The sequence below is a fragment of the Corvus brachyrhynchos genome, unplaced genomic scaffold, assembly GCF_000691975.1.
Source record: "Corvus brachyrhynchos isolate BGI_N302 unplaced genomic scaffold, ASM69197v1 scaffold142, whole genome shotgun sequence".
Classification (NCBI taxonomy): domain Eukaryota; kingdom Metazoa; phylum Chordata; class Aves; order Passeriformes; family Corvidae; genus Corvus; species Corvus brachyrhynchos.
The window spans coordinates 4,525,993-4,548,608 of record NW_008237226.1 but is presented as its reverse complement, the minus strand read 5'-3'; the positions used below and the strand labels follow the sequence as shown (position 1 = coordinate 4,548,608).

The window sequence follows — 22,616 nt, the reverse complement described above, 5'->3', positions numbered from 1 at the left end:
CACCACTGACCCTGTATTTTTTATGTCTCAACACAGCATGCTCTGAGGAGCCCTTCTGGGGAAGAGCACAAGGCATCACCAGAGGCGTATGATACAGCTGGTGCCATATAAGCAATCAGGGTTGGTCACATCACCATTCAAATCATGTGTACTCGAGCCTCAATTTTCTTCTCCACTGCACTCTTGAGTCCAGTCATGCATCTAAATAGATTTGACTAAAGGTAAGGTTGGCTTCAACTTTTAAGGTCAATATTACAGTCAAAGATAGGCAACACATATCATTCAAGTAAAATATGAAGAACATGTATCTGAAATTTACATCATCAGAACAGGAAAAGAAGCCCCAAAACTTTAAAGAAATACCTTCAAGTCTAACTGAATGAATAATCACTTCAAAAACCAGGAGATGACTTGCAGGAAATGAACAAGATTAATCATGAAAGCAAGCTACAGTTTGGAGGTCAGAAGATAAGTACTGCAACAGGTTGAACTAAGTTAAATCTTGCAGATGAAACCCAACAAAATCAAAGAAGGTTAGGGTGGCAAATAAAAATGTTTCATCCACAGAAATGAAAAGAGGATGGGAAAAAAATGAGGCATATAGAGGACACTTCAAAAAAAGAAACTTTTTACAGGAGATTACAGAGGGATTACAATATAGTTGACAAAGCAAAATGCCTACAAGAAGGACTGTATAGAAACTGAAATTAGTGAAAACAGAGGTTGCTGGTTTTGGCAATCTCCACAGCCTCAAAATACATTTGGAAAGAAAAGAGAATTCAATTTACCCATGGTATCTTATTGAAACCCAACCTGATTTGTTTATTATGAAATTGGATTTTCTGGAGAAAAAAATCCTATTGGACCCAAGCAAGTGAAATTGACACTACTAGGTAACTGTGAGTTAAAATTTGAAAAGATAATTAGGACAAAAGTGGAAATGTGCATAAGAAACTTGGCAAAGGGGAAATTGCATCAGGTTGCATTAAAAGAGGAAGTTCTGATGTGCAGGGAGAGGTACTAGTTAAGCCCCTCCTTGGATATCAGCCTCTGGACAAAACCTACTGAATATTTGCATTAATGATCTTTTAAAGGGTAGGAATACACTAATTAAATTTATTTGTGACACAAACTTGGGAGACATCACCAACACAGACAACTGAAGTGTGGCCCAGTGAGAAACGAATGATCTTGAGTTTTCAAATTCAACATGGCAAGTACAAGTACTCAGACACAAAGTAGTAAAAGTGATTGCTAATCCTGCAATGTTTCCATAGCAAACTGGTAATGAAGATGATCCACAGTTAATCACAGGATTCGCAAGTTTGCAAGCTGTTGTGTAACATCACATATTGGAGAGTAATACTTCTACTAGGGTTGTAAAAGTATTTGTGCCATTATAGACACCATGTGAAATTCTGGGGTTTTTTGCTCAAAAAAGACAACCTCAATTCAGAAAAGCAGAAAGGCTGGATTCCACTGAGACAAAACAGGGAAAGATATCTATGTTGAAGAGGTATACATGAACAGTGTTATCAGCTGTAGATGCCTGGACATAACTCGAAGACAAGAGGAAGTGTTTTCCATGATGTGTTCTTAAATATCCCCACAAACTGTCAGCAAAACATTCTATAAGTTGTGGAATTGGAGTGAGATAGAATGAGACAATATAATTCAAACTGACACAAATGTTTATGCTTTGTAGTACCAGAATCCTGAAATTAAAGAACTTTCTGTACCAACTGTACTGTTCTCTTTTTCTTTTCAAGCCAACTCTGCGTTAGTTTTGGTGCACTCGGTCACTACTATGGACAATATAGAACAACTGCACTTGAAAGCAGACAGGTGCTCCTTCAAACTGACATGAATTTTCTGTTAGACTAATAGACACAGTCCTTTTTGTTCTGTTGAATTCTGAATAAACTGGTTTGAGGCACGTTTCAGTTCTCATGTAAACACTTTTTTTGTCTTCCCAGCTCATATCACCTTAATTAATTTTGGAACTGCAGGAAAAAATGTTAGAGCTACCTCAGTCTCTGTCATTCTTCAGTTTAAAATATACTGGCTCACATGGCAGAAGCATGTCCCCAACCCTCACATGTGAAGAGTTGCTATGTCCCTTCACTTGTCTTAGGGGAACAAACATCCCCAATAGCATGAGAAACAAAAGGAAGCACCAAGTGCAGTTTCACACAGCTCAGTCTACTTTACAGCTGGGCCACCTGGAGATGGTGCAAAATGGTGCAACTCAGAACACAACCTATTGTTGCCCACACCTAAGTTGTCCATTTAATTACCTTTTAGAAGCACTGTAAGCTGGATTTGGCATCTATATCAGGGATCAAATTTTCCAGAACAGGGGGAAAACGTATTGTCATTTCATCCTACAGTGTCTCCAAGCTGCAGCATAGGTTCATTAGATACTCCTCTTTGATTCCAAATTTGTTTTTAACTGCATTAATCTAAGTACATCATACTGCTTTAACTAGATTATAAACAACATGCTGCTGAAGCATTATTTATGTTACTTATTATCTGGAACACTGCATCAAAAAATTCATATTTGGAAATTTCTGATAATCATCTAATTAAACTAGAGAGGCATTTATTAAAATAAATGATGTATTTCTTACATTAGCAAAATTCAAATTTATAATTACTTTAACAAGTAAATTACTAAGTACTATTATAAGATTAATTATTTACATCTTAATATTTGAATTATGACAAGCAATAATGTTAATTTAAATAATATTGAAATTTAATATTTATATATTTATTATTTCTAATTATTAAGTATTATTAATAGTTGCTCTTTAATAAACAAGTCTACTACAATAATGGAATTTTTCTTATGAACAAATTCAATTAACCCAGAAAGGAAAACAGCAATGGATCATGCAGGAAGATTTAGTCCCATGATTTCATTATCCACATTAACGTTCTTGAAATCTACCTACTGCACCCTTGCAGCTGGATGTTTATCTATTTGCCTTGAAAAAACCAACAGGAGTTTGGTCACAGAGATGGATATAGGACTCCTACGATAAAAAATATCTCATACTTGGCAAGTTTGTCTGCAGGAAAATGTCTCAGTAATTTGTAAGAACACAATGTGTTCAACTTAGCCATGCTCTGTCCAACTAAACCTCTAAAAGTGGTCACTTACCATTCTCTTTTCCATGGAGCCCATGATTCAGCATCAGAGGAGACATCTTTTCATTTTCCACAGTATCTGTTTTGGTTTAATTGTTCAAATTTTCTACTGCCTCAGGCACTTTAGAGTAATAGTTTCATTTGTTCAGGTTTTTAAACATATTCTTGCATTAAACCAAGAAAAACAGTTGCATGCGAAGTAACTAAATTACAAAGGTAACAGATTTGACATCACAAATTCTTCATTACCTCTAAATAAAGCAATCAGCAGTTGAGATATATTTTTGCTTCACCAGAATGACAGAAGGGGCTGAGGTGTGGTAAGGATGAGCAAGAGGAAATCATTGTGAAAGTGATGCCATCATTTTCAGAACAGAGTGGCTCTGTAGTTTGCCCCCATTCAGAGGAGAGGTTGTGTTAAGGCAGTGCAAGTTCCAGTACAGCTGAACAGGTTATGTTCCCCGTCACGTACATCTAGAGTTGCATGACTGACGCTGGCTGTGCAACTAATGAGGTGCTGGAGCGCTCCTGCCAGCGGTGAGCCTGGACAGAGCAGGGAGGCAGCAGCAGGACAACAGTAGAAGAAAACTGGGGCCAGTATAAAAGAAAAAAATCTCTTGTGCTCAGCCTATACAAGGTTACTCCATTGATTCAGCTGACAAATATGTTAAAATTGATTGCTTTTGGATGCATGAGAAACATGTGTTATGTTCCTGGAATGTTACTTTTTGCCCTCACCACACCAGACTTTCCTTCCTTTTGTTTATTACAAAGGATGGGGGCAAAGTGAAGTGTCAGGAAAAACAGATTCTTTCCATTAAAACATCAAGCTGTCTAAAACTGGCAGTTTGCTAGGTTAACTTACTTGCAACATCTGACCCAGCTCCAGCTTCACTGATTCCCAAGCAAGCCACAAAATCACCAGCTATAGTTGGTATGAGGAACTGTTTTTTCAACTCATGGGAACCAAACCTGCAACAAAATAATGAAAAAGATAGGCTATTAAAAGCTTATGAAGGTCAGTTTTATTTAGGCGTTAGTTACAAATCTTGTTCTACCCACACAGTGATCAGTTTTCCTATGACCAGGTTAAAGCTGTCCCAGAGCCAAAAGATAGAACAGATACCTTCCAAAGCTGTGATTCAGTCTTGACCAGAAGTGCAGCCACAATCATTTCATACAAGTCAAAAGTATTCAGGCATCTTATTCCCACAGAAATGTGTGGCCTAGATGCCCAAAATCTATCTTTATGATTGTTGCTTTAAAAGTTCCAGATCTAAATAAACATAACCCCTGAGGATTCCCCTTTATGCTCCTGAAGTCAGCCAAGATGGAGGACCTGCTCTCTGTTTATCTTCTGACTTCTGCACCAGCTCTTTGCCAGGTTTTAGTGATGACTGAAAAGTTATGACATGTCATGGCCACCATCTGCAAATATATGTATTTAAATTATTTATATCTTAATATATTTAAATCACATAGTAAAATCCATTAATGCTTCTTCTCAGCTGCTCTTTTATCTCTACAAAAATAAAAAGGGAAACAGCAAGCTGTTGATGGTATTTTAACACAAAAATTTCACTTGGCTGTATTTCAGTTCAGTTAAGAGGTACACACTATTTTCCCATTGTTTAGAAGCTCATATCCATTCAAAATATGGTCCATCTCATTTTATGCTTGATTTTATCCTAATTAACATTCACTGATTTCTTCTCCAGTGTGAATGGTGAGTTCAAGGTCCAGTTCTTGAACCTCTCTTGTGTGACTGAAAAATTCCTTGGGTCATGAAATGTCTTCTGTGTGCAGGAATCCATAAATTCAAGTTCCTCCTCAGCCTCCTCTTTGGTATGAGGCTTCTCAGGTCATCATCATCACTCGCCTCCTTAGGCTCACTGGGGCCTCCTTCTAAAACATAGTTCCAGTACTTCCAAAGGAGTGGGGCCATTCAAGCTAAGACTAAGCCATCCCCTCCAACCAGCCCTGGCACAAAGGACATGGGACAGCCAGAGAACAGACTGGGATCTGGCAGACACTTCCACTTGGTGCACACAAGGAGCTCAATTCCTAGTCCTGTCTCTGCTGAAAATCACAGCAGCAATCCCAAATAAATACAAGAAGCAAGTTTGGAGTGCTTACTGCTCACTCTAGCATACTGGAACAAAGTTCCCATGTCTGTTAGGCAGTATACTTTTTTTTTAACTTTCCATGGGTATGATCAAGTATGGCTAGTTGCACATTCATTAGTCAAAAAAAACCCCAAACAACCCAACCAACAACATGGAAAACTAGATAATGAGAGCAGATAGTGGTGATTTTTGGCAATGCTTTCTGACGCTTGAAACTTTGCTAACCTTTAGCATTTCAACAGAGAATTTTCACAGCAAGAACTTTTCTTAGGGTGATATTTTTGGTTTGATGTCTTTCTTTGTTTTGAGTTCCAGAAAACAGTTCAGTTCTTTCCAAAAATGTTGCTGTAGAAGATATTATTTTGCAATCAAAAAAAAGTCATGCAACTCTATCTTCAGAAGATGTGCCTTGCAGGAGACAGCTAGCTTCTTGCTCAACTGCTAGCTTTCTGCTAGAAATATGTCATTTCTGTAAAATTCTACCCATCTTAAATGCATCCCAGAAAAACCTCAGGCTTGCACAAATGTGATACCCACTTCTTCCCAGTTTAACAGCTACAGAATTAGAAAACTCTACTTTCAAGGAGATCGTGCTCTGGCTCAAGACAGACCTGACCATGTCTGCTTTCTGGTTGGGGTCATACCCCAGAACACAGTTTCCCATGTGATTAACTGTGCAGCCTTAGCATCACTATAAAATACATTTCTATGCATTTGGGTATCCATACACACACACACAAGTCTACAGTCAATGAATCTTGTTGATCCTGTGTAACACAGAAGTCCCAAGTGTGAGATTCTGACACACCGAGTTGCATGAAAGTGGTTCATCCTTTCTTGCTCCATACTTCGTAACTAACATTGGTGGAATGTCATGAAAACAAAGACAAAAATTCCGGTGGTATACAATACCATAATTAGAAGGCAAAAGGAAAGAAAAGAAACCATGGCAAAATACAGATATAACACTTCTGTGATCCACACAGTTCTGTTTATATGTTCTGATTGTCAGCTGCAGCTTCTCTCCTTTACAGCAAACAATAAATCACATAGTAAAACTAACTTTTTTTGATATTCATTCCCAGGTATGCTGTTGACAAGGGTGGCACCTCATCTTCCAGAATTTTGGGTGTATCCACATTCCAGGGGCAAACTGCTGGATCAGTCAGTTGCCCCAGTCTAGTTTTAAAAACTGTTGCTATGACACAGAATGTCTGTGAAACTACCACATGAAGAAGTTGGTAACTGTCAGTTTTATTGAGGGAGGAAAAAACCCAACAAAACAGATTGAGCAAGTGCAGGAGCCTGAATGATAGCAAGTGACTAAAATGGGAACACTGACATAGCTGCCGAGAAAAAGAAAAATGATTAATTATCCAGAATGGGCATATTTAGGAAGCATGATATATGTGCTACAACTTTAGGATTGACACCTTGCAAAGCTGGAAAAGGAACAAGTAAATTATAAAACAGAATTAGATTGATCCTAATCACTGCAACTAAACACATCCTTAATATTACTGCACTGGCATATCTGGCTAAGAAAAAAGACAAACACCAATAACTTGGATTCTGGAATTAAATTTTTTAATTGGTTGTGGCACCAAAATTCTGTGTTTGTAAACATATAATCTACTACTAAACAAGGCTTATGTTTTAACATATAATACTCTAGCGTTAAAAATATATTAAAAAAAAGAGTATTTTCTCCCCTAAACCAAACTGTCTGAGAGAAGCAGAGAGGAAGGAGGTTCTTTCCTCAGGCTGGACAGGAAATATACACTGTTGTTTTTCTCTACTCATGACACTTTGGGTTTTAGGCTAAACTAAACTTTCTGAAAATTACCTTGTAAGAGCAGGAGTAGCCATGCCAGCTTGCACTCCAATAGCCATAGTAATACCTCCACAGCGGATATTTCCCAGCTCTTCTGCCACTGCAATATTATAGGAGAAGTCCAAGCCCATGCCACCATATTCTGAGGAAAAAACAGATCTATGATTCTCATGTTCTAGACTGGCATAAGCAGCAAGAAAAACAACAACACAAAAAGATGTTGCTACTGCAAGCACTTGCCAACTGCAATTTAACTGCTAATTTTTAAGTATTTGACAATTACCAGCTTTCCTTTCACAAAAGCAATACCACGCTATTCTTTACAGTGTCTGAATTGAGAATTACACCCACTCTAATTATCCATGTGCACATCAGGTCACCTCTGAGTATCCTAAGTAGCCTCATTACTTTTACTGTAAGCAGCAGGAAGAAGTGACATGCTGTTGAAAATTATATCAGAAGGCAAAATTATTCTTTCCAACAGCAAGGTCATATGAACAGATCACAACACAAGGTAAGAAGTGCTTTTATTTCCCCATGATAACACCTGACACCCGCTCTCATCCAACAATGGAATCATCTTGCTCAGACACAGCAATCAAGTCGGCATGGAGTGAGACCACATGCAGGTTGTGTTTCTATGCTAAATTACTGCCATCGCTCAAAATTCACGTTAGGCACAACTACAGTACCGAACACATGTATTTCATACCCTGGCACCTGGTCTGTGCAGTGATTAAAGCATTCTTTGTTCATAGGGGACTGACAACCTGGGATGCTGGCCTGGTGCCAGCACAGCCCATTGCTCCCCTTCTCCCCTCCATATTCCAATCTGCAAATTCAATTAAAGAAAAAATTATTCTTCACCTCACTCCCATGCCCAGTGCTGATAAACCCACTACAAAGTGAAGCACAGAAAAGGGCTACATTGCTATGGTGGATGAGATAATTTTTAGCTGTATTAAATAGCTTACAGTTCAAAGGAAATATGGTGAGAAAGCAAAGGTTACTGCTTGACGTCATTAGTTGGATGAGCAGCTGTGATTAGATAACGTTACCTCCTCGTTTTTTAGCTGCCTTGAAGACCGGCTAAGAAAATTTCAAATAAATAGAAACAAACCCTCACCCCTCACACACACAATAAGGGGCAGATGACCCTCTTTTGTTTTCACTTGCTGACCTCAAACACTGAGTACACCGCTCTACTGACCTGCTCTGAAGTTTTCAAAAAACACCATTAAATAAAAGTCAAAACACCACAGTGCGTATGAACATGGGGCTTTGCATGCTATCATCTGTTTCCTAAACCCACAGGAACTATCTTTGTGCATCCTTTCCCTGCTGAAAGGAAAACACAGTAGGAAAGGCAAAGCATAAAATTTGGTTTGCAAAGAACACTTCTCCTTAGGTCATACTGAATAGTCTAGACTGTCAGAATTAAAAAATGGCTACTTTTCCAAACTTTTGCTTGAAAAGAATGTTTCTTAAAAATATACGCAATCTTAAAGTTCCTACTGTGAGCTTAAGCAGTACAATGAAACAATAACAATATGGAAATGTGTTTAACATAATCTAATTTTCTTGCCTTTACACAGCCCCCATCAGCAAAAGAATGCTCTGAGGAGCAGTTAGGAAAGCATGTGCAGGTAAAGACAGGACTGTTTAAAGATATCTGGCATGAGAGAGATTTTGCTAATTTTGTATGGATCTATAGCAGAATTATAAAAGATAACCTCAGGTTTGGCACCTCACAAATGCTTTTCATTAGATTTTATTTTTTTTTAAATCAGTCAATACTTTTATTGCCAAACTACTGTTATTACTGATTTTATCTTTAGTTTTGTCTACAAGGCAGTTATATTCCCATCTTTCACTTAAATTTCACAGATCAAAACCTTAGTTTCTAGATTTACCCGAAGTAACTTCCCAGGAGGAATGTTATGCACAAAACTGACCCAAAGAAGGGCTACTTTATCCGAGTATACAGCTTACAGACATTCTTTGTCCATACCACAGTCCATTGTATATTACCACATAACAGACTCTTATTGCTCTCATTTGAGATTAATTACTAAGCAGTACATTTTAAAAACAAAGTGCTGCAAAAGGCCAACTTTTAAAGGAATGACAATGAAAGGATTTCTGACCAAAGGACAGAATGAAGCTTTGGGAGCTGGGGGTGGAGAGGGAAGTCCTGCCAGGCAAAGAGATGATAAAATCCAAAGATTTTATGATCTGGGGATAGAAAATGCAAGAGACAACCACAGATGCAGGCAGGAAGGGCAGAAGCAAATGGAAAAATATTAATCAGACCACACCTAAGCTTTCATCAGTTCTGTTCCAGGAGCCAAGAAGCTAAATTTTCATGGAGAAATGTGAGTGATTTGATGGACAATGATAGAGAATGTCTTTTTGAGCCCTGAATACTTGATCAAGGTGGCGATTGACTTGTCAGTGCAGTCTGTGATGTTATTTCCCCAGTAATTTGGGTAACCTAGGGCATGGCGAAGCACAGTTGTGTCCCATCTCTTTGGAGAACTGGGCCTCCACACCGAGCCAGGCTGCCAGGGGTGTCACACACAGCAATAGCTGGCAGTGCTGGCTACAAGCACCAAAGCAACTTCCTTTTTCCCTCAGCTCCTGGTGGCAGCCTGGTGTTCACAGCCCCACTGCTGGAACTCCGGCCAGATATTGTGGGGCTGGTCCAAGCGCATTCTCCTGCATGACATGGGATTCAGCTCTTAATCGGAGACAAAACCACCAGGCCATTCTTTTTTCTATCTGTTTCAGTGATGATGGTGAATGTTTTACGGACTTAATGTTTAATTTTTATTTGGAGTAGGACTTATTTTTTGGAATAACACTTATTTATGAAAAAGGGAATATGCTGGTGGTAGTAGGTTTGTATTCGCCAGTCTCATCAATGAAAAAAACTTCTTGGAAATACCTGTACCATGATATTATGCTAATAGGTCAATTAAACTTTAATTCAGAAGAGCAAACACCATGCCTAACAGAGGAGTGAACACTTTGGTGAAATTTTTGGTGAAAAATCCATAATGAAAGAAACCAAATAAATTCTAGATTTGAGTGCTTTACAAAACAACCAACCAACCAACCCCTCTGCCCGCCCCCCAAAAAACCCCCAAAAAACCCCCCACATCAAGAATAACAAACTATATTTAAATATTCACATTTCTGGGGTAAATATTTCATTTTACTTTAAAATGAGATGAGGGACCTTCAGAGAATTGCTTGGCTACATTACCATTTTTAATTTGCAAGAAATTTAAAAGAACAAAACACGAACTAGATTAAACTAGGCAGAAAGTCTAATGAACTATTGCTTTTATAATTGAAAACAGGTAGAAAAAGGCAACTCAGTTATATTCAAATTATTTCTGTTTTGATGATAATAGCACAACTTTCAGCTATTAAATGGCCTAATACAATATCTTATCCATTGTCGGATTTCAGATTCTTTTACAAAGCAATTAAAACATAAGGCCCAGAGCAGAGAGCACAGGAACATACAAATAAATAAAGATTCTGCACTGCAGCCCATGGACAGGACCCAAGGTGCAGGAAGGAAAAAGTGTGAGGAGGGAAGAATAGCAGAGAGGATGTGCTATGGACTGACTACAACCTCCCCTCCCCATCCTGCCGTGCCACTTGGGGTGGGGAGTGAGGTAGATGACTCAGGAATGAAGAACTGAAGCTGAACTTGGGAATAAGGGGAAGAGGATGGTGGAACACCTTGTTTTAATTTGCCTTTGCTTCCCATTACACAAATCTACTTTAATTGGCAGGAAATTAAAATAATTTTCCCCCAGCCAAGTCTGCTTTTTACCATGACAGTAAATGGTGACCAGTCTCCCTGACTTTTCTCGACAGCCAGGCCTTGGTACTGTATTTTCTTCCCTGTTCTGTTGAAGAGGGGGAGTGAGCTAACAGCTGGCCAAGGTGAACCCACCACACCATAGTCAGTATATTAACCTATTCCTTTAAATTGGCTCTCTGCTTTTCTACTAATCACCACCATCGCATTATTTTAACACTCCCACTCTGCAAAAGCTCCTTATTTTATATAGATCAGCAAATTTTTACATGAAATGTCTGTGACCCTGGCAGTGGAATAGGAATCCAAAAGAACACAGTGAATCTTAAAAAAACATTCTTCTTAAAAGATGCAAAAAGATGTACATTCTATTAGATTTGATAATTTAGGGTATCAGGACTTTTATATATGAATATGGGGCACACAGCACAGATGATGCCCAAAACTACAAATAAAAGAGCAAGACATGATCTCCAGTTGCAACATGTCAAAATAGAAACACTGCTGAGAAGATCAATTGGAAAAACAAAGGCAGAGAAAGTCTATGAAAAAGGACTCATAAAGGCAAATGAGAAGCTGAAGTCTTTCATATAATCATTTCACTTTTGTGAAGACCAGAGCATTTCTTGCCACTTGTTCAGGATCCCTGTTCAAATATGACTCTGTTCAATGATGAGACAGGCTTGAAGTCTCTAGTCAAAAATTTGTAAGAGTTTACAAGTGTCTCTCTGTGGAATTTGTTTCTGAATCCCTTCTAGTAGCTGTCAGTGGGAATGACAACATCTGTGGTGAAAGGGGTCTGTAAGTAAGTGAAAGCAAGGTGAAACAGGTGGTCCTCAATGTTTTAAGAATGTAAGTGAGCCTGGAAAATGGAATGGTGATAACACAATACAGCCATATCCAGAACTCCATTTTAAATGCATATATAATTTGTTTGTTTACATGGTTTCCAAAGTTTCAATAAAGTGAAAGTGAAATAAAGTAAATCTACACCTAAGAAAATCACTCAGTATTATTTCTACTATTGGCACCTAACTCAGTGCAAGAAAAAAACAAATATGTGCTCTCACTTCTAGTGACTAGAAAGACAAATAAAGCATGAATCAAGTCCCATTTTGTAGATAGGTCTGAGAGACTCCTATATTTGACACTACGAAGACAGAGCTAAATGCCAGTTTTCACCACAGCCTACAATTTTAAATCAACAGTAGTAAAATTTAAGTGTTCAAACCTTATTCACCTGTCATAAATACGGTTCAAGAATTTCAGCTCCAGAGAACTGCAAAGAGCCTTGAAGCTACATAGCTGCAAATGTCATCAGGTAGGACAGTACAGAAATCCATATCATAATTCCTTTCCTCTGCTTTATATAGAAGGAATTTAAAGAATCACCATGGGTGTACTCTTGTGTCTTCTGCAATTTCCCATAACCCATTCTGAAAAGCTGAGACTAATGAAGTTCAGAAAACACCTCCTGCCTTCTTGGTTATTTGCTTCTGGCTGGGTGTAGAGGAAAAAACCTCTCATTTAGTGTAATAGAAACACTGCGAGTGCACTTTACTCTTGTTGCGATTAAGACATATGCATTTTTTGGCTATTCCTCCCCTCCCCCAATCAATTTACAAAAAATGACAAACCAAAAAAACCAACCAAGAACAAAAACTCTTGACACAAACCAACCCTTGTACCAGATGCAAAGTTCCTTATAACAGATTACCATAGTCAGATAGACCAAACTCTATCATTTGAATGAAAGTTTGTCCCAAACCAGGAAAAATTATAGTGTTTCAAGATTTTGTTTGGTTGATCCTAGAAAGACTGCAGTCACATTCAGTACTTGCTCTCTCACAGATACTACTTCAACCAAAATTTCCAAGACAGATAAGGACTTACTCTGCTAACCAAACTTTAACTATTACTCTTTTGATCCAGTAACCCTTGCAAAGGAAAAATATGGATTGGCTTCTCATTACTTTTCAAACACTCATGGTTAGCAGACCAAGTACAATCCCAAGAGCAATTAACAATGCAAAATACTTGTTTCTACAATACTCCTATCTTCTGTATTCTCTATTCTGTTCCCTCTTGCTACAGAAGTCATCACAGTTGTCACCACAGAAACTAAATTTACTGAGATGACTAAAGTGGTTGGGTCTGTCTAGCACTGTTTTAGGTTAAGACAGAGCCACACTGTAAAATAAAGGAGAAACTTCTCCCCCAGTGTAAGGATAAAAACCCTTCTATAACACCACCACAAAATACCACAGAGGAACTTGGCAGTGCCTACCATTGAGCAGATAAATACTGCCGCTAAGCAGATAAATGCACCACACAGACCTGGCCCCAGCTAGGGGCAGCATGGACACGTTTGAAAAGGGTTCAAAGCTGTATAAGACACTTTTAAAAGCCAGAGCAGTATATTCTAAATCACTAAGTTGTCAACAGCTGAACTTGCTACCCTCTGCTTTCTAAATCATCCCTCACAAATTTGTAAGTTTTCTTAATTTTCTACGTGGTTATGCAGTATATCCCCAGTGACATTGAGTCACCAGTCACATCTGCATAAAACTTCCAACCCAGAAGGTTATCAGAGCTCTTAAAAACAATGTAACGCAACCCCCCCAAATTGTGTACAAACAATGTTATGGGGAAGGAAAAGCTAAGTTGCCTGGTACAATAGAATAAAATGTGCACATGGCAACATAAGACACATTAACAATGTAAAAGATGCAGTAGCCAAAACACAAAAGAGGAAAAAGAAGATCCAAAGTGCACAGAGCCCCAGGCACCAGCTATCGCATCAGCTCCAAGTCAGAGAAAAACTTTAAGCAATCCCTGATCACAGACTCCTCAGTCATCTTCTGCCTGGAGTTTTAAATGGAGTTTATTTTTCCCTACTCAGGTCTGATCCAACATCTATTCCAAAGAAACTAGAATTTACCTGAAGTAGTTAGACCACCCTACAATTTTTTCTTTGCAATTAAAGAGTACAGATCTCAATTATGGTACATTTGAAAATGTCAGTCAAACTAAATGCCGCAGCATAAAGAAAATGAAAAAAACCGCAAACACATAGAAAAATGAAGTCAAGAAGTATATGGGCTGAATATCACCCCTCCTGAGCTTCAGTGGCAAAGCCATGTTGCTTCTCATGGGACTTCTCTTTGGGCAAGCTCATAAACAAATCATAGAATGGGTTTCAAGGATATTTTTGCAACCTTGCCTGCTGCTTGAGATCAGTCAACCAGCAACAACTGCCAAGCTCCTCATGTGCATCGAACACACACATTGCTGCAAGCTCTTGCACATTCGCCTGCTCTAAACATGGCTTGTGGATGCTCAAGTAAATTCTCTGAGTCAGGCGTATCCAGCAGTGAGTGCTGCTTCTCTCCAGCTTGAAGGCAGCCACCCTTCTGACAATCAGGCCACCACTGCCTCAAATCCTTCAACAACGTGCACGTCCACTGCAGTCCTACTGACACAACCATGAGTCAGCCCTCAGAGGCTCCAAAATCCGTCATCAGCATCTGTCAGCCCCACGTAAAATGCACTCTTCCTCCCAAGAAAATGTCTGCACAGCTGCTCAGCTATCTTAAACATGTTTGTTCATTTTGAACAGGTAATTAACCCCACACCTGTACAAGAATGAAGCAGGCACATCATCTATATGTGCTGCTGGTGCTCCTAGTCAGGACTCGTCCTCTCACGTGAACTACCACAAACTCCTACAAAAAGTTCACATTACTCTGCATCACGGCAGATTTTCTTCCAGTAGGATCTTAAATGTGAATGCACAAAGAGATATTATAAGGAATACACAGTAATATACAGACATTCAACCATCCATAGGTGAACAGGGAAAGAAAATGGGGATTGACTAATCAATGGATAACAGAGAGATATCCTAAATAACATTCCCCAGTTTAAGCACAACAGAGAGAAAAGATGAGTAACATGACTGAATACAAGTATGTTAGAAATTTCTAAAAGCTGGATGAAAAGCAGTCACTGTACTCGGTTTTGTAACAGTCTATGAGCAAAAAGCAGACTTAATGCTTTCATTTCTTTAAGGCATTTAATTTCTTTCATTTCTTTAAGGCATCAGGATATATAATCAATATTAAAAAGATGATTCTGTTTCTTCTGCATTCCAATTAAAAAAAAAATGAATCTGAGAAGCAATACTAAGTGATTTAAGGATTACAGAGGTATTACTTTTGCTACTTATTAAAATTTCTAGGCTAAGATTTAATACAAAGGCTAAATATTTATCAGCTGAAAGCTATGTTTCATTTTCTTCCCTACGAGATCTTTTATTCCAGTCCAAGCTTATTGGAAAAACAACAACACGAAAAACTTTAGACACTTAGCTCAACATGTCACACCAAAAGACATAAATTTTACTAGATCATATTTTCCAAAACTTGCGATCTCCTAATGGAATTACAAATTGAGAATTGACATTTTGGGCATGGGGTTAGAAACTTGAAAAATGCTAGTTTTCAATAACTGTAAAAAAAAAAAAAAAGGGATTTCAGCATGTGTGCAGTGAATAATGAAATAAACTTTGGACATGCTCTGGAGCTAGCCTGGCCAGCACAAGGGTTTTAGTTCAGTAGCACCAAACTTGGAACAGAAGTGCACTGCAGGAGGTTTCCACAGGAATTTCTGATCAGCTCAGACTTAAGACTAAATGAATTTCCACTGGCTGACTTCTTAAGCCCTTGAGATGTTGGGTCAGATACTGAGAAAAACATAACATGCCATCCTAAAATACCTGCTACATTGCAGGTCAACATATTCCCAGCACAGTCACACACAACAAATTATTAAAGAGACATCTATCACGTAATGCTGCAGCTAGAAGCCCACCCCTGTCCTGTTAGGTAATTTCCTTGTTTATAAATTCTCTTCAGCTGGCACCATCTGCATCTCTATGCTGGCACAGCCTTCAGCATGGGCAGGGCTGGGACCACCAGTGCCACAGCTCCTTATCTCTGGCAGCTGCCAGCCACTCACTCTGCGGGACAGCCCATCATGCTGCTGGAGCATCTCCAGAGGTTTCAGTTCCCCAGTACAGCAGGAACCAAAGGAGAGCATCTTCTGTATTTGTGATTGTTAAGAAACCTGACTGGTTTTGAAACTGCTTTCAGATAGCAAAAGCGAAGCTATGAAAGAATATTTCTAGATCTGAGCAATGCATTGTGGTGAGCTCTTTGAGACAAAACTCAAATTTGCAGTTTTCCAGGAAAGGCAATGGGTTTGATCTGAAACCAGGAACAAAGTCAAATAAAAATGCAAAAATATGAGTATTTTTGTAACATTAAATTGTATGTTTACAATTTTTTCAGGTGATTACTGATTACAATTACTTCTGTCAGGTGACCTTATTTTTTTTGAAAGACACACAAAGGAAATGTCAAAATAAAAACCAGTTCTGGGGTAAAAATGAAAGACTATTTGCAATGTCAGAACAATGCCTTTCCCCTTCATTTTCTCCAACAAAGACAGTATTTCAGTAAAACCAGTAAGTTTCCATGCTTTCTCTATTCTTGGTAATTTTCATGGAGAAAACATTTCATTGAAAACTTTTATTTGATTTAACGAGTGTGGATAAACATTTTAAATGCTATTCTAGAGCTGAAAATATCTGGCTCAGTTCTCATTTTTGGCTATGATTCTGTGTGCATCCTTGTCCTTAAGATTTGTCAGCCAGACCATATCATGAAATAAATAATCCCTCTCTGTTTGTAGAAGAGCTGACACAACAGAATTCAAATCTGAACTGCAATCTCCAGTGTGAAATATGCTACACTGCAATTTTTATTTACACTGACATTGGAGGGTGTGCCTTGTATGTGGTACTGGCCAAAAATGAAATGTTTTTCAGTATAGTGCAAGCATACCACAAATCAAATTTCCCATTCCAGATTGTTTTCTTCAAAAGAACCTTCTACTCAAAGTATTATATTATTTCTATAAGCATTTAATCACCCAGTGTAGTCCACTCCAAGAAATTATTATTGACCAGAATTATCTGTTTCTTCTTACTGATTTGGTTTTAAAATCAGTAACATATCAGCTCTCAAACCCATGAAAAGCAGGTTGTTCCAAGGGGGAATAATAGCACCCTACGACAGACCAGATAAAATTTTAATACAGTTTACAATTAAAATCACATCAAACTGCCTAATACACAATTACCTGTGTGACACACTGAGGTCTGTAACATACCGAGAGAATAACCTAGTGCAAAATGGAACAATGACACGGCTAAAGGTATCTGTAGAAGACTGAGATAAGAAAAATAACAAAACATCCTCCCCACAACATCCCTGTCTGTCATCTTCCTCAACTCCCAATCCTACCTGAATTATAATTAATGATCCCAAGAATTCATGCCCCCAGTAGTATAACTACCCTTTTACTATACAGCTTAGCTGTAATTTTTTCCAACAGAAATAGAAAATAGATTTGGTCATAGTCTACAGTAAGGATGCATTTGCACCACTCACTATATAAACACTTGAGGTTAAAGTCAGACCTCTCACAGTTATGAATATTACCTCTGTTATTTACAGACCATTCAGGAATCCAAGCAGGGTTCACTACACATCTCAGTAATTTACTTTTTCGTAAGTAGCTATACAGCAAATTTTATCTCAAATTCTTGTTCTCAAAATATACCTCTAGAGTTACATAGCAATAAATGTGTTTTTCAGGGCAATAACATATTGAATATGTGGTCACATAGTAAATTTGTAAAGGAATTAAATTTCATTGCATTCTCCAAGTAATTCTGGAAGTCAAATTGTATTAAATCAACACATGTATTGTTATGGGATGTCCCTGAAACTGAATTTAAAATATTTATATTTTAAAATAAAAGAAGCAAAACAACTTTTATTGAGGAAAAAAACCCCAAACCATTCTTCATAGAAATTCATAAATTATTCCTGGAGATATTTAAAAATAGTCTTAGAAGTATTGCCAAATACCTGAATTACTATCTTCATGGCTCAATAATCTAGCCAATAACACACCTTCCTTTCAAATTTAAAAAAACCCAAAACAAAACCAACCAAACAACAGCAAAAAAACCAATCAGGGAGTCTGAAGTCCTTCCACCTCCCAAGGACACAGACTGTCCAGAGTCATCATGCTTCCCCCATCTCTCCCACACATCCACATGTAGAGAGAAAGTGGGGATGACAGGGGAGGGAAAAGTAGCCTTTTCATGCAGGAAAAAGCTCTTGTCAAAACTACATATTATTACTAATTTTTAAGTTGGTCTTGTATAATGGACTTTCCATTAGATTCATTTAATTGCAAAGAATTTTTAAAGCATTTACAAGCATCCCTCAGATACCAGGTGTTTATTACATTGTTGTGTGCATTGTTTCTAAATGAGTAACTGAAACATCTGAAATAAAAAGTAAAATCCCATTCAATTTACTGGCAAGTAGTGTAAGACTCTCCAGACACAAACCACACAATTAGAAAATTATTTTAATATATTAAGGCTCTTTGTCATGTTTTTGAGTTACATAACTTTCCATCTCATAAGAGGCACTATTTTAGAAGGACACTCAATAGTCACAAACTATTTGCCTAATTTTCACGTCTATCTATCACCACAGGCTTCTGTAGCCATGAGACCCCACTGGGCAGCAAAGGCCTGCAAGAAAGGGAACTGAAGAGGATTTTATTACAATAGGCACCTTTTATCACAGTTAGACATCTCACTGTGCAGCCACTCTAAGTAAGATTGCTGATGAATCCTTTGTTTGCCTGTGATCTCCTGGACATTTCTGTTCAGAGAGAGAAGTATTTTCCACCACCTCCTTGTTACTCTCAAACCACGTCTCCAAAGAGCCTGCTGATAAGCTTTCCAGTATTTCAGAGACACCGGAAAGAGGTGTTGGGCTAAATTTGTTTCCTCATTTATGGGCAGCACATGACACGGGAGGTGGCTGGGACTGCAGGGACCATCCTGATGAACCACACAGGGAGCCCATTGCTGCTGGACCCTTGGAGTTCACCTGCAGCTGAGGTGCTGTGGGCTTTCCACGTTGCACAGCCGGGGCAGCAGTGTGCAGGTGTCTGCCCTGGAATGGTTCTGGCTTAAAATGCATTTCCAAATCTTGTATCTCACAGTTATGTAAAAATAAAGCACGGTCAACATCTCTGAGTGCCCTTAGTCTGGTGGAGACACCAACCCCACACAGACTGTCTTTATAAACTGCCCAAGAGCCAGGTCAGCTGTTCAAAGGCGTGAAGCAGCTTTTTCATCAACATTAGCATGGTCAACATCCAGAGCTAGAAGCCGAAGAAACAAAGTGATATATAAGCATCGGTAATTAGTGACCCATTCTGAAGCTTCTGCAATGTCTCAGATGAAATTATAATAAATGTATTACAACTCATAAGCTTCATGATACTGAGCATACTGCACATCCTTTCAGCAGTGCATTATTGTAGTCCTTTTCCTCCTTAAGAACTACAACTATTTGCTAACTCATTATGATTAACCCAGTGCATAGCATCTCTCAGCATCAGGTAGTCCCAAACTGAGGGATTCTGGCAACAGTAAATTAACAGTGAGCAAAGCAGCAGAGACTGTAACTCCTTTTTCCCGACTACATCATTATATTGAACCATGAAGATTGAGAGAGCCCACACCAAAGACATCAGTTTATGCTCAAATCTCACCCTGTGTTTAAAATAGTTGAGGAAAGGAAAAATACATAGTGCATTGAATACTGAACACTCTAAATTAGCAGTAAGGTTTAAGACCATGCTATACATCATTGAAACAATGAAAACTTACATGAACAATTCCTCACTTGTAAAGCTGGAATTCTCTTTCCAAAAAAAACCCAACCCAACAAAAACAACAACAACAAACCTAAACCAAAAAAAAAAGGGAGGGGGAAGTGAGATAAGTTTTTCTGTCTGGAAAAGATCACAGCATCTTCTAGGCTACAGCCTCATCACTTCAAGTCAGGTGACATAAACCAAGTCAAACATGAATTAATGTGTATCTTCTATCACAAAAAAACTCCAACACAGAAACAAAAGAAAAAAAAGAGCTTATTTATTTTGCTCCCATTTCTGCAAACATGGTAATGACCAAGCTTCTGTTTTTCTTACACCACCATGTGTCAATAAAGAATTTTTTCCTGTTTGAAATCCTTCTCACATTGTGGCTAATGCTGTTTTCTAAATTTTGGAGTAGCATTGATAAAGTATGGACTGAGAGCAAGTAACAAAAGCAAGACATGAAAAATGCAGCAAATACAAATTCACCTAAATAGCATGCTAAAAGACAGACGTTAGCAATTACACTTTCAAACCAAACCATGTCACTATTCTCTTCATTTTAAGGAGGTTTACATGAAAGAACAGATAAATTTTCCTGTTGCACAGATTTTTCATATGTGTTAGAAACATTGCTATGGAAAGAAACAAAAAAAACCCACAAAAGGAACCCCAACCTTTTACCATTTTAGGGAAATTGCTGTTTGGAAGCTCTGCTGCTGGAGACTGAGGTTACCCACGCTAATGTTTTACCACTGGAAAAAGTCTTCCACTTGCAATTTAATTGCAATTCACTCTTTGAGATTTGGCTTGCTCCTGACTTCGTGTTGGAGTGGTTAATCTTGCCCTGAAGTTGAAAAGTTGTGTGCAGCCTGTCAGTTTCCAGAAAACTTTAGGCTAAAACTTTAAGCAAAAGAGAAGAACTACCAAGTTTTACTGTATTGGAATGAAGAGATATAAGAAACTGGTTACATCTTTGAAGATGAATATGCTTGAGTAATCAAACAACAAACTTTGATATGATTTTTGTTTGTTTTCCATCTCTCAGTGTATCCTTCCATGCTGACTTTCCAGAGCTAAGATGCGTCTTCAGACAAATCCTGTTCTCTGATTTGTGTTTTCCATTCTAACCTGGGGTGAAACTGCTCCCTAACTTCTTCCTCAATGAAAGGTCTTTATCATACCAATGAAATCAGCTTTGGGCAGTGCTTCACTCAGTCCTATTCCTTATGCTAATGAAGATTTATCTTCTTTTTCCCACATTCAGGATGTTTTTGGAATGTCTTAGCAAGATGAATGGGCATTACTGATCTGATTGTTTTGTTGATTACAAACACAGAGAAGATGGAAAAATCCAAACCAAATTCATACAGATTTTACAGCTGGATCAGGAGACCTCTCTGTTTAGCCTGCCAGCAATGGATAATGTGCTGCAACAAGGTTATATAAAAACTAATCATATTGGAATTCAATTATCCTTAATGTTTCCCTGTTGACTCACTTTATTTTTTTTTTAATCTGACCTCTAGCTAAGTTTCTCAACTGCCGTCAACAACAGCCACAAGTGCTGTGCTCTGCCAATTGCTAAGCAAAAAACCCTCAGCTCCCCACACTGCCTTGCTGCCTCCCCATTTCCTGATGGTCAGATTTCACTTAGAGATACAAGGTATTACCTGCCATCAGGTCTTTCCCACTAAGGAAGAGGAATGCCAAACAGTTGTACCTCTTATCCTTCATTTACCCATTCATCTACCTTCATTTTCTTATCTCTTGCACAAACACAGAAGCATTTTATATGTCTTTAAAATAAATGGCCAGTGAGGCAATAAGCCTTGGTATTATACTATGAACTTTCTTTTAAAATGCCCTACTACTCACTGAAAATATGAAAATTTTTTCCCCTTAATGATGACAGCAGGATTTACAGAACCGGTAAAAGGCACAGAGGAGGATCGTGTGGAAGGACAAAGTAATTTAGAAACAGTGCACTGCCTGCAACTTACTATTGTGATGTTTCTGGTCTCTATGACAAAGTAGATGCTGCAAGATAACTAACACAAGTATAACGAGCAAGTCTCTTGATATGCAAGTTATGGGATTTTGCCACAGTCTGGAAGAAGCCAAAGGAGAAAAAAAAGAAACCCTGAAGCTGAGAATAGTATAATTAACAAGGAACACAATAGAGGAGCAATTTCAGGGAAGTGCATGGAAAGGAAGGCAGACAGCTGGGGAGAGTGATGCTCACCTTTGCAAAAAACAAAGGAGAAGGAAGTTTAAGAATAAAAGTATTTTATTTTTAAACCTAATTCAATGAAGCAAGGAGTGGAAGGAAATATGAATCTTCACAACCAACTTGGTATGTGCTTTATCTGGAGACTCCTCCTGGAAAAAGCAAACAGTAAGAAAAAGCTTCTTCAGAGGCAGGTAGAGACCTGGAGAAACAGCCCAGCTCTGCTGCTTAGAGGAACTCAGCTTTAACAGACTAAGATTTTTTTATTGCCATCCCATAATCTTGTCTGGTGTAAGAGTGGCCTCCACAGAAATGGGCATGTACAGGACAAACCTAACAACAGGATAGGGGGCTCACAGTTCTACAGAGGCTGCAGCCCCAAATGCAGGTTTGGGACTTTTACCAGCTGGGACTCTCATTTTCCTTAACCCACTGTGAGGACTGGTTTGAAGATAACAGACTATCCCTAAGTATGAACCACTGCCCCATTTGCAAGCAGAAACCAGCAGGACAAGAATGCTTGACTCCTGGAGCAGCCATGGCCGTCACACTGTGGTTCTGCCAGCAGCTCTGCTGTTATTCCTGCCTAAGCATAATTTGTCTCTGCCTGTT

At 38.4% G+C, this 22,616-nt stretch overlaps 1 protein-coding gene across 3 annotated transcripts in view; it reads right to left on the bottom strand.

Annotated features, from left to right (window-relative positions):
• The window catches only part of LOC103612359 (probable acyl-CoA dehydrogenase 6), an 81,176-nt gene that overhangs the window by 21,808 nt on the left and 36,752 nt on the right, over positions 1 to 22,616 (bottom strand). For all 3 annotated transcript variants that reach the window (XM_017729291.1, XM_017729292.1, XM_017729293.1), the window contains 2 exons: positions 7,129 to 7,258; positions 4,022 to 4,128 (listed from right to left, as the gene is read on the bottom strand). In XM_017729291.1, coding sequence (XP_017584780.1) covers positions 4,022 to 4,128; positions 7,129 to 7,258 — 237 coding nt within the window. The remainder of the gene's footprint in view (positions 1 to 4,021; positions 4,129 to 7,128; positions 7,259 to 22,616) is intronic.